Below are 11,486 nucleotides of genomic sequence, written 5' to 3' on the forward strand. Positions count from 1 at the left end.
GGGCCTGATGATGAAAACAGCAATTAGTAACAAATCCTACACTGACGGCATATATGAAGTATATATTATATGAATCAGATAACATAACATAACATAGACTGAAACTGTGGCCTACTGGTTCATTATTTGGAAACCTTCATAAACAAAGTTATGTTATGAACGTTTATGCTCAGTGTGCAGAGAAATATCCAATGGAATGTAGAACTACAACAATTAGGAAAACCAAAATGATGTCTTCACTGGCTGTAGATTAGGTGCTCATATGTAGACCTATAAAATGTATATTCACACAATAGTACATTATATTGACAACATATTATATTATATTCACATTGAAGCTGTTTTTAACATGACTGGCAGTTGTGATTGGGACATTAGGTTGTAGGGCTTAGGTTGACACAGGGCTATGGACTTTCTAAACAGTGTCCCAACAGTTTGTTATTATATTTCAATTATAATTATATTTCAAACAATGCATACCTTAGATGGCCCAGCAGTGTCAGTAGCAGGCCTGGGTACAGGGGGAATGCTACCATCGTCTGCACCCTGCAAAATGGCAGGATGAGTGCTCCTCAAATGGCGCATCATGGATGATGTATTGTTGCAGTAGGCTAGCTGCTGATCACAATACATACATCTCACTTTATTTGGGGTTTCCAAATGGAAATGCTCCCACACCACAGATGTATGGCATCTCTTCTGAGGACCCTCCATTTTTATTGATCTATCTATCTATTTTAATCTATCTATCTATGTATCTATCTACATTAATATATCTATGTATCTATCTATATTAATATATCTATTAATCTGAAGTGGCTTGTGTCTGGCTCTAGCCTATCAGTCAATGTGTAAATTTAAATGTACGCCTAAATATAACTAAACAAATCGCACTATATATGTCACTATATATCACCAAATATCCGCTATCTCAAAATAAAACTCCTCTCACAAAAACCCACGAGGTCAAGATGCGTTGACTTCACTTTTATACAGATGTTCGATTGTGTGGTCTGTACCCGACCATGTCAATCAAGCGCTGATTCGGCAGACCAAGCCACCTGTCGAAACACTTGTGAAACACTTAGAGGCCGTAGTCACGTGACATGGGTGTTTTGAATCACGCTTTGGATCAGTGTTTTGAAACATCTGCGCTTCGGGATCTCGCAAAGCTTCGGAACGTCTGTTTCGCGTCAGCCATCCCTAGCTCTGTGTCCAAGCACATTAATAGAGAGGCGAAGGGAAGGAAAAGATGTGGTAGAAGAAAAGTGTACAAGCAATAGGGATAACCGCACCCTGGAGAGGATTGTGAAACAAAACCCATCCAAAAATGTGGGGGAGATTCACAAAGAGTGGACTGCTGCTGGAGTCAGTGCTTTAAGAACCACTACGCACAGACGTATGCAAGACATGGGTTTCAGCTGTCGCATTCTTTGTGTCAAGCCACTCTTGAACAACAGACAGCGTCAGAAGCTTCTCGCCTGGGCTAAAGACAATAAGGACTGGACTGCTGCTGAGTGGTCCAAAGTTATGTTCTCTGATGAAAGTAAATTTTGCATTTCCTTTTGAAATCAGGGTCCCAGAGTCTGGAGGAAGAGAGGAGAGGCACACAATCCACATTCCTTGAGGTCCAGTGTAAAGTTTCCACAGTCAGTGATGGTTTGGGGTGCCATGTCATCTGCTGGTGCTGGTCCACTGTATTTTCTGAGGTCCAAGGTCAAGGTCCAAGGTCAACGCAGACGTATACCAAGTTTTAGAGCACTTCATGCTTCCTGCTGCTGACCAACTTTATGGAGATGCAGAATTCATTTTCCAACAGGACTTGGCACCTGCACACAGTGCCAAAGCTACCAGTACCTGGTTTAAGGACCATGGTATCCCTGTTCTTAATTGACCAGCAAACTCACCTGACCTTAACCCCATAGAAAATATATGGGGTATTGTGAAGAGGAAGATGAGATATGCCAGACCCAAGAATGCAGAAGAGCTGAAGGCCACTATCAGAGCAACCTGGGCTCTCATAACACCTGAGCAATGCCACAGACTGATCGACTCCATGCAACGCTGCATTGCTGCAGTAATTCAGGCAAAAGGAGCCCCAACTAAGTATTGAGTGCTGTACATGCTCATACTTTTCATGTTCATACTTTTCACTTGGCCAAGATTTCTAAAAATCCTTTCTTTGTATTGGTCTTAAGTTATATTCTAATTTTCTGAGATACTGAATTTGGGATTTTCCTTAGTTGTCAGTTATAATCATCAAAATTAAAAGAAATAAACATTTGAAATATATTAGTCTGTGTGTAATGAATTAATATAATATAAGTTTCACTTTTTGAATGGAATTAGTGAAATAAATCAACTTTTTGATGATATTCTAATTATATGACCAGCACCTTTATGTGTATATATATATGTGTGTGTGTGTGTGTGTGTGTGTGTGTGTGTGTGTGTTTTCTATTATAGATCGGGGATTTTAGGTATATTCCTCCCTACCTTCCTTTAAAATCAAGATGAGCTTGGATAAAATATTTAAAAATATTGAATTATGGTCTCTAAAAAAGAATCAGTTTGTCTGTTAGACAGGAAGGAATTGGCAAGAAAATGTATTTGATGTATAAAATGTTAAAAACGTAAGGTATGAGGATGGGTTTCAGAGCCCATAGGGGATATAAAGACAATTAGGAAAACGATGATTAAAAATCTCCGAAATGAGACCTGCTTATAAATAAGTTGTAATGGCATCTTTGATCTAAACTGGAAAATATATATGGTCCATTCAACAAATCTTTTCTTCACAAAGTAGGCTAATATATACATATATATGTTTAATTCTTTCAAAACATTTACCCTGTCAAACAATTTTTAAAGAACAAATCAAATCTGATCCTTTTGTTTTGACACTTAAAACTCCTCTTCATTTCTTTTCGACAACATTAACTTACGCATTTTGATTTTACTTGTTTCGGTTTCTACAGTAAAATATAATATAATGCGTACCTTTATTTTGAAACAAATCGTCACGTCCGGATCTTTTTTTTTTTTTACTTTTCCCCACGCGTTTGAAAAACATTCCGCGTTTTTAAACAGCCCTGAAGATGATGGGAAGCAGCTTTCTGAGTGCAGACAGAGCTCGCAGTCCTCCAGTGAAAGTGTTGTCCAGCCAGCTGCGTGAAGGGACAGAGTGCCAGACAGCAGGCGGAAGGTCCGAGTATGTTATCAGGCGACTGGGCCCCGGTGAGCAGCGCTCGTTACAGGTGTCCGTGGTCTGGATGCAGGGGACTGTGCTGGAAGTGCAGTCCGATCACAACACCGTGCTCATTCTGGACGAGACCGGGAACTTTGTCGTCAGCGGCATTAACAGCGTGCCGAAAGGAAAACCCTGCCTAAGTACCGGTTAGTAGCTTTTTTTAAGGCGGCTCCTATCATATTTAAGTAGGTTTTCTGAGGACAACTTTTTTTTCTGATGTTCAAGCACATATTTTCACTGGGTCTTTATTGACGAAGAGAAAAAATATACAAAAATGTAATAAAATACACGGTTAGTTTTTCTGTTAGCGTATATATGTTCTATATATGACAAAAACCGCAACTCATGAATATTAAGTCACAAAGTAAATATTTTAAGTATTGGGGTATTCTTCTATTCTTAACTTGTGAATTTGCATTTGCTTGGAGTTCTTAGATTTACAATGAAAACAAAGAGGTGTTTTTTTTTTTTGTTTTTTTTTAAACCCACAGGTAAATATGTCATGGTTATGGGTGTCATCCAGTCACACAGTCCAGAGCCGGTGCTGCGTGCTGTGAAGATGGCAGATCTTTCTGAAAATGCTCTGATTCACAGGAAAAACTGGATCTATGAAGTAGAAGATCTCCAGCAGATTTTACCCTAAATCTTTTGTGTGTTTGTTTGATGAGACTGATGCAGATGTTTTTGTTCTGGTGCAGCATTTATAACATTTGCCAAGCAAACAGAGGGAACAAACAGAAATTGCATTACATATACATGATAGGACTTTTAAGTGCGAAAGCATATACATATTTATTTATATAACACTTTTCTACGTCAGTTTGATTACAAAAATATGAACTTTTGCACTGTAATTATGAATAAATGTTACACATGTCTGAACTAGAATGAAATAAAATTATTTAAAAAAAGATTAAACTTATACGAAGTCAAATCAGTTTACAATGAAAAGACAAGTATGTTTAGGTGTGTGTGTGTGTGTGTGTGTGTGTGTGTGTACGAATACATGTCAGTGTGGCACAGAAAGTGAATTAACTCTGGCTAAAGAATGCATTCAATGGAACATTTTCTCATAATAAATACAGAGTCGGTAAGCTACACAACGCATTCACATGTTCTGCAGCTGCTTCATAATCTCTTGTAGACTCCTAAAACGCTGCTGCAGTTTGGACAGTGGTGCGTCACATCCTTCAGGCTGTCCACACAGAAGGGAATCAGGCAGCAGCCGTAGAAACAACTAGAACATGGGAGACGAGAACAGAACAATCAGGGGAGTGACTTTGTGCAAAAGAAGAAAACCATAAGAGTGTATATTATGTAATACTTCATCTAACCCAAAAATGGTCAGGCCTGCACAAGAGAGCCAAGCTAGTGCTCCTGATGTATACTCCAGGCGAGTTATCACGTTCCGTGTGCATACTGGGCAATGCGCCTGCACTGGAAAACTTCCAAACTTCATACCAGGTTGAACATATACGGTCTGAACAGATACAAGGACAAAAACAAGAAAGCTTAGAAATACTGTGCTACATGTTTACTATTATTCAAAGCCATAGATGTCTTATACATTAACTGTTCAAATATCAGTGTCTTAACAAAAAAGATGTGTTGAAATCAATGTGTATGAATGTAGATTTTAGTCAATGGAAAGTACTTTTTTAAAAAAAAAATTTTTTACAAGAAAAAAAAAAACATTAATATGGTAAATAACTGTGAGGCTAATGGAATAATTTTTATTGAATGCAACTCTTTGTTAAAATATGTAATTTAAGATATATTTGTCAAATTAAAATATTTTATTTTAAATATGATTTATATAAAAGAAAAATTAATTGAATGCAAATGAAGTATATTAAAATATATTTAAAAATTTAATATATTTAATGAATAATTGTCTAAATTATGAATATAATTATTTTTAAATTAAAAAATATATAAATATTGTAATTCCTTTTATAAAAGGAAAAAAAAGAGTTTACATCTATAATTATTATATATAATAAATATTTTGTATTGAAATTAATTTTATTAAATATAATTTCTTATATAAAAAATAAAGCCAGGAGGACAAATGCAAATCTGAACTACATGCAGAGTCTGAGGGGGAAAAAAGACTGAAATATGCTTGGGTTTAACTGGAAAACCCAGATTCAACCAGCTTCTGTTTTTAGCTTGTTCATATTGGTTTTTGTGGTTAATCAACAGCACTACCAGTTGATGGGGAGGAAGTCAAGCAGGTTAGTCTTTAGATATATCTCTACAATATTCGTATCTTTTGAGTGATGTGTACAACCTTTTTCTCATAAATATTTGAGTTTTAAAATATGTGATCGGAAAAAGCCATGGTGGAATAAGAGTAAGTCCCATTACCAACAGGAGTGGTGACAGGTTGACCTTGTTGGGGAGGTGATGGATACATCGGGCTGTAGGCTTGTGCTGGATCCTGAGGTACAGATGTCTTCATATCACCTGGAGCATGGGGCATTGATGGGTACTGTGGGTTTGATACCATTGCCTCCTCATACGATGGAAGAGGCGGGTGTCCCACAAATGCTGATGTTTCTAGTGGGGGTGCGCTTGCCATCGCCTTGAGTGCTTTAAAACATAACAACAAACATAGCTTTTTAGTAAATATACGGTTATTGTTGTAACGTTATTCATAGCCTTGCCCTATTCTTGGCAGGTCCAAACTTCTCTGAGGCAATCATGCTTTTAAATACATGTGAGCTAAACTACAAATACCACGTTCAACCATAGACTGTATAAAGCGCTCAACACACGAGAAATAAAAGTTCTCAACATTGCAAATTAAAATCTCAAAACAATAAAGCAACGCTAGAAATAAAACAAATAAATCGAAAATAACTTGGAATGAATAACACTTACGGTTAGTGTCCTTTATTCAAGAACAGTCACGAGCTGACAAAAAAAGTTCCCTGCTGTTCTGTTACGCACTTGTATTTCCGCAGAGATGGGTGGGCTGAACTCTCTTATAAGATTATCAGACCAAAACCGGACACTTTAGACCGTAAGAGCTGTACATAAAGTCAATACGTAAGTTATATCTCAAGAGATTTAGTAGGAAGCGATTGAGAGGTTTTCCGAGAAATGGGAAGACTTTTAGACGTTCCCTTAAGTTCCGTTTTTTGTCACATGAATAAGCAGCGAGTCTCGTGATAATTTAACTCAGTTCAGCTAGCAACTGCTTAGTTTATGTTTATTATCGTTTATTATTTTCTAGGTTTAACAATCTATATTAAACACCTTGGCTAGCATATGTGCGATTTATTTTTGTTATTGTTTTTTTTTCTTTAATCAAAATCAAACTTTATTTGCAATTGCATGAATATATGAATATATAAAGTATCAGTAGTATAAAATAATAACAATAATAATAATAATAATAATAATAATAATAATAATAATAATAATAATAATAAAAAACGTGCATTTACACGCCCTTTCTCTGAAAGACATGCAAGTAAAAAAAGTAAATAATTTGGTATTTGTGAGTAACGTAAAAATAATTCATTTATATAAATGTATTATTTTTATTATAATGGTGTGGCTGTGTTTTGCATTCTCTATTTTTATTATTTTTACCCAAGGGACTTGGGGGAAAAAATGCACATATTAAAAATGGCTTCTGCAGAATCAGTGCAAAACGTGCGTGTCCTTAGGTGCGGAGATTTAGTAATATGCAGTGTTTCATATTCATAAATAAATAAGTTAATCTCTTTCCATTTGTCTGTGAATGTAGGCTACTACGTCCGCCTGTCTGAGCGCCTCTGGGGCAAGTTCAAGCTCAAACAGGTGCGCAGCGTTTTGCTGCGGGTTCCGGGTTGAACGTCATGTTTCCTGGAAACGGTGTGCAACGGGGTTTGAGCCTAGACTGTATAAAAGGGTTTAAGTTACGTTTTCTCTTGTTTGGTGGGTGTGTCAAAAATGTCAGCCCAATCAGCAGTAACATGTATATAAACCACGTGGTATTAAAGAGACAGCTTGCACAATGTAATTAACATCTAAATAAACTAAATAAAATAAATAATAAGAGCACCTGTATTGATCTGGAACTTCTTTAAGTCTGTCTAAATATCATTTAGTAATTGAATGTCTTCTGGTCCATATCCTTTCCCTTATCACTGATTAATGTAACATAAAAATGCTATACATATTTATATGTTTTGCTATTGTATTATGGAGTGACACTTTCATAAAGTTTTCTATTCTTTTCTGATTATATAGGCTAATTGTAAATATTACAATATCATAGCACAACAACAGTGATCAGCAATAATGATAAGCCTAATACTCAAGGTCATATAGATCATAACACAGTCTCGGAGGTAAGAAGTGGATTATTCTTCACCTGAAATGTTTGCGAGGCACATGTTTGGATCACAATAATTAGGAACCATCATTTCCACAAATCTCTTCACTTGATTGGGATGTTCTCTTTTATTCTGGACGGCAAGAGCAGTGACTGTAACATTGAGCGTATTTTTCAGTATTAAACACATATTTCCACCGATTCCATCAGACTCCGAAAATTCTTCAAAAAGAACACAAAGAATAGTCTTCTCAGCTGCCATAGCTGCAACTCTTGCGTCATCGGAACAGGGTGTTCAACGCACCACCGTTTCCGTTTAAAAAACGTTTTGCACCGTTTTGTCGAGACTGAACGTAGCCCCGGTTGAAACACTATTGCTTTTAGGCTATTTGATTGGATATTTGCCCTTTTCAACCGTGATCTCATTTCCTGTACAGTGACAAGCTATATTTATTTATTTATTTATTCAGCTCTGGTTCAGATGTTGCTGTTTAAGTTATAACACAGAGGCTGGATCACTGGAGGCGGACGGAGTGTTTCTGCAGCTGAGCGTCAACTCTAGCCAATGCACGACATGGTTCGCAAAGTGCACACAAGCGTTATTCTTTGATAAAAAAGCGGCCTAGATTTGGTAAGCTTAAAATGATTTTTTTCCTTCATTTTATATCATTAATTGCCCGGAATAAAACTGTCTCCATTCAGGGCTTGTTTAGATCACATATAAATGGTTTCTGTCTTTCTGTTCGTTCGAAAGCATTGTTTGGGCATAAGAAAAAAAAAACGGCTGGAACGATACTAGCTGCAGTCGTTTTCGTAGATGGTTAGCTCTGTGTTGCACGAACGTCGCGTTATCGCCAGCGGACAGGCCTCGTGCCACTCGCAAGATGGAAAGTCTTGCCAAGATGCCCTTCTCAAATGCGTTGCATAACCTGTGGCTTCATGAAGGGAACCATGTCACGAGCAGTAACGGCTGGTAAAACTGTATGAAACGTTTCTCAAAAATGAGTGAGCGCTGATGAGAGAATCGACGCTCTAGAAACTTTGAATCCAGTGAACCAAAATGATTCACTGTTTTGAAGTGATCGAAACACCACACACACACACACACACACACACACACACAAAACCTTTTTCCAAACTAAATGTTTGATTGGAAGTCTAATCTGTAAAATGCCATTAACAATACCGTTAACAATGAATTGTCTGTATAATATGAAATGTTATTAATTTGTAGCTATTGTTTTGTCTGATTTATGGAGAGCTTGGTTACTCAGGCCACTTAGGAACTAACTATCACACTTGCTTTTTATTATACAAATGTGTCTTTAAAAATGTCCACAAATTTATAAAACTGATCCAAGATCAGGTAAAAGACGCTGGTTCATGTGTTCGCAGAGATTATCAGAGAAATTTCTAAATGGTTATGATGTAATGAAACCTAGATGGCTGAACTCACCTGAGTTTATTGTAGAATCATCCTGATTCTTGTGTCTTTCAGATGTAGCCGCAGCAAAAACCAAAACCTACGAGAACTCTGCAGAACTGCCTCTCCTGGACTTTTTTTTTTTTTTTTAGAAAGGCCTGTGGTTGAACTTCTGATTGACAGGATGTCTATCACGGACCATAGCCCCACCACTGGGGTTGTCACAGTTATTGTGATACTCATTGCCATCGCTGCACTGGGGGCTTTAATTCTTGGTTGTTGGTGCTACTTGCGGCTGCAGCGCATCAGTCAGTCTGAAGACGAGGAAAGCATTGTCGGTGAAGGTGAAACCAAGGAGCCCTTCTTACTGGTCCAGTATTCGGCCAAAGGCCCGCGGGTGGAGCACAAGACCAAGCTCACACCTAACGGCACGGAGAGCCACACCTAAGACCTCTCACCTCCCTTCACAGTGCACATGGGTGTTTGTAGACTCCCGTCAGTCTTAAAGAATTTCAAACCTTACAGTGTCACTCAACACTGAAATGAAACCATTCCACCTTTTAAACAAGCTGAAGAACAAAGACAAACCTAGTGCATGCAGTTGTCTAGTTGCTTTGACTTGATTTTTTATTTATTTTATTTTTTGCCCATTTTGTGGTGGTAGAGCCCTGTTATAATGTGAAATCGACAACTGTCAGAGTTTTGTGCAATGCTGTTTGTAAAGCCGTAACTGAGATCTGAAGCTAAATCAATAATCTCAGAATCAAGATTCTGTTTCTTTAGTGTTTTGACTTTATTTTTCATCCAGAGCTGGCTCTGGTATCAAGAAATTCAACACAAATTTTAATGGACTGATTTCACAACCATGTCAAAGTTTTAGATGGTTTTGAGGCTTTTTATCCAGTTCATTCCATTTACTTTTAAAAATGTAGGTTCCATAAAGAACATTTAACATGCATAGCATCTTTCCATTCCACAAAAGGTTCTTCATAGTGGAAAAAAAGAGGTTATTTTAAGAACTGTTCACTGAAGTGTTTTTGGGGAACAAAAGAAGGCTCTTCTATGGCATCTCTGTGAAAACTCTTTTTGAAGCATTTTTAAGTGTTGAATTGCAATACAAAAAGTGTTTTCCATTACAAATAAGAACTTCAGGATACTATAACTTGCCAAATTATGTAAAATGGCTTTTGAAAGCTCTTACATTATATATAGTCATGTTTAGAATCATAGTTTCATTAGCACCTTTTCTCTTCAGTGTGACAGCGTTTGCTGGTTGTGGTTTAAACCTGCTAGGAAACCACTATAAGAACGAAAGCCAATGACAGAGGTCTTTTTATTCTTGCTGAATTCTATTGTGACCACAGAGGCTTTTATTTTTTTGTGGTTGAGCACATTTTTCCATTATGAGATGTCATTTGAAAGTGTAAATATTATTTTTTTTAGTTGGCTTAATGCACAGATACTGAAATGTCATTGAGTTTTTAACCTTGTCCTTCACAGTATTTTTTTTTTCTTTTTGTGATATCGCAGTGTTTGCTGTTTGTACATGTAAGATGAATGTGAGAGAAATGATTTATTTTTATACAATATTCATGCAAATGTTGTCTATAGAAGCAAAATCAACAGTCAGGCATATAAATGAAGCCTGAAAATGCAGCTAGTGATTTCACTAATATCAGATGTTTAGGGTTCTGTCATACATTTGTTTGTGTATTATGTGCTGTTCGATATAAAGAAAAAAACAAGGACAGATCATGCATGTTAATTTAATCTGCATATTTGAGAAAAAACCACTTTTTATCAGTAAAGTGCTGAGCATATTGCTTCTGTCACTCCAGCCAGTGTGTCTGTCCAGTGTTTGAATGTAATAAACAATAAAATCTGTTACTAGGGAAATGCCTGCTTGTGAGTTTCATGTGCATTTACAACTTTTCTATCCTAATGTAAGAACTCTTGTTAACTCAACATAAGCATTTCTGGACAGTTTTCATGTAACATCACAAGTTAGCCAAGTAAACCACTAGTTTTGGGGTCATAAGTATAATGATGACCTGTTTAATTCAATCATTTAGACCTAATGCAGTCCCCCACAACATAAACAACATATGTGTAAAATAAAAGCAGTAATTTAATGGAATCGCTTGCTGCTAGTGTGTAACAACACAAGGCAGATGGAGACTTTTTAGCTGCATCTAACAAGTTCAGATGAAGGCAAACCACAATATGTGCAGTGCAGAACTGTGAAAGACACACATTTCTAAGCACGTGTGCAGTGCACACTCTATTCACCAGTATTGTTTAAAGGCTAGTTTACCAAATAGTTTTGCATTAGTAAAGTCTTTTATTTGGAAAGATTATAAAATGGCTGATCTTTTACTTTAGTTTAAAAAAAAAAAAAATGGGGTTGTAAGATAAAAAAACAAAACAAAAACAGCAATTGGTGAAATATTACAGTTAAAAGCAACTTTTCTATTTGAATAGAT

At 36.6% G+C, this 11,486-nt stretch overlaps 3 protein-coding genes across 4 annotated transcripts; 2 read left to right on the forward strand and 1 right to left on the reverse strand.

Moving 5' to 3' along the window:
• Positions 1-3,034: 3,034 nt before the first annotated feature.
• On the forward strand, positions 3,035-4,488 carry rmi2 (RecQ mediated genome instability 2). Its single transcript, XM_019123998.2, has 2 exons — positions 3,035-3,396; positions 3,742-4,488. The coding sequence occupies exons 1-2, from the start codon at positions 3,099-3,101 to the stop codon at positions 3,891-3,893; spliced, it is 450 nt and encodes a 149-aa protein (XP_018979543.2). The 5' UTR covers positions 3,035-3,098; the 3' UTR covers positions 3,894-4,488.
• LOC109111029 (lipopolysaccharide-induced tumor necrosis factor-alpha factor homolog) lies at positions 3,932-9,165 on the reverse strand. 2 transcript variants are annotated; one of them, XM_042720837.1, is made up of 4 exons: positions 9,037-9,165; positions 5,621-5,845; positions 4,585-4,741; positions 3,932-4,487 (listed from the first exon to the last, which is right to left on the reverse strand). In XM_042720837.1, exons 2-4 carry the CDS (start codon positions 5,832-5,834, stop codon positions 4,379-4,381), a joined length of 480 nt encoding a protein of 159 aa, XP_042576771.1. In that variant the 5' UTR covers positions 5,835-5,845; positions 9,037-9,165; the 3' UTR covers positions 3,932-4,378. The 2 variants fall into 2 exon arrangements, with proteins under 2 accessions (XP_042576771.1, XP_042576762.1); XM_042720828.1 differs by lacking the exon at positions 9,037-9,165 and adding an exon at positions 6,137-6,370.
• A 22-nt stretch (positions 9,166-9,187) lies between these two features.
• On the forward strand, positions 9,188-10,899 carry snn (stannin). Its single transcript, XM_019082953.2, has one exon. The coding sequence runs from the start codon at positions 9,188-9,190 to the stop codon at positions 9,449-9,451; it is 264 nt and encodes an 87-aa protein (XP_018938498.1). The 3' UTR covers positions 9,452-10,899.
• Positions 10,900-11,486: the final 587 nt, after the last annotated feature.

The sequence above is a fragment of the Cyprinus carpio genome, chromosome A3 (assembly GCF_018340385.1).
Source record: "Cyprinus carpio isolate SPL01 chromosome A3, ASM1834038v1, whole genome shotgun sequence".
In the NCBI taxonomy this organism is placed as follows: Eukaryota; Metazoa; Chordata; class Actinopteri; order Cypriniformes; family Cyprinidae; genus Cyprinus; species Cyprinus carpio.

What these genes read in the sequence shown, in the direction of transcription:
- rmi2 (XM_019123998.2), top strand. Translation starts at nt 3,099, where the DNA reads ATGATGGGAAGCAGCTTTCTGAGTGCAGACAGAGCTCGCAGTCCTCCA. An exon ending in AAAACCCTGCCTAAGTACCG is followed by an intron (nt 3,397 to 3,741) that starts GTTAGTAGCTTT and finishes TTAAACCCACAG; the next exon opens with GTAAATATGTCATGGTTATG.
- LOC109111029 (XM_042720837.1), bottom strand. Translation starts at nt 5,834, where the DNA reads ATGGCAAGCGCACCCCCACTAGAAACATCAGCATTTGTGGGACACCCG. An exon ending in ACCTGTCACCACTCCTGTTG is followed by an intron (nt 4,742 to 5,620) that starts GTAATGGGACTT and finishes TTTTTGTCCTTG; the next exon opens with TATCTGTTCAGACCGTATAT. An exon ending in GCAGGCCTGACCATTTTTGG is followed by an intron (nt 4,488 to 4,584) that starts GTTAGATGAAGT and finishes CCCATGTTCTAG; the next exon opens with TTGTTTCTACGGCTGCTGCC.
- snn (XM_019082953.2), top strand. Translation starts at nt 9,188, where the DNA reads ATGTCTATCACGGACCATAGCCCCACCACTGGGGTTGTCACAGTTATT.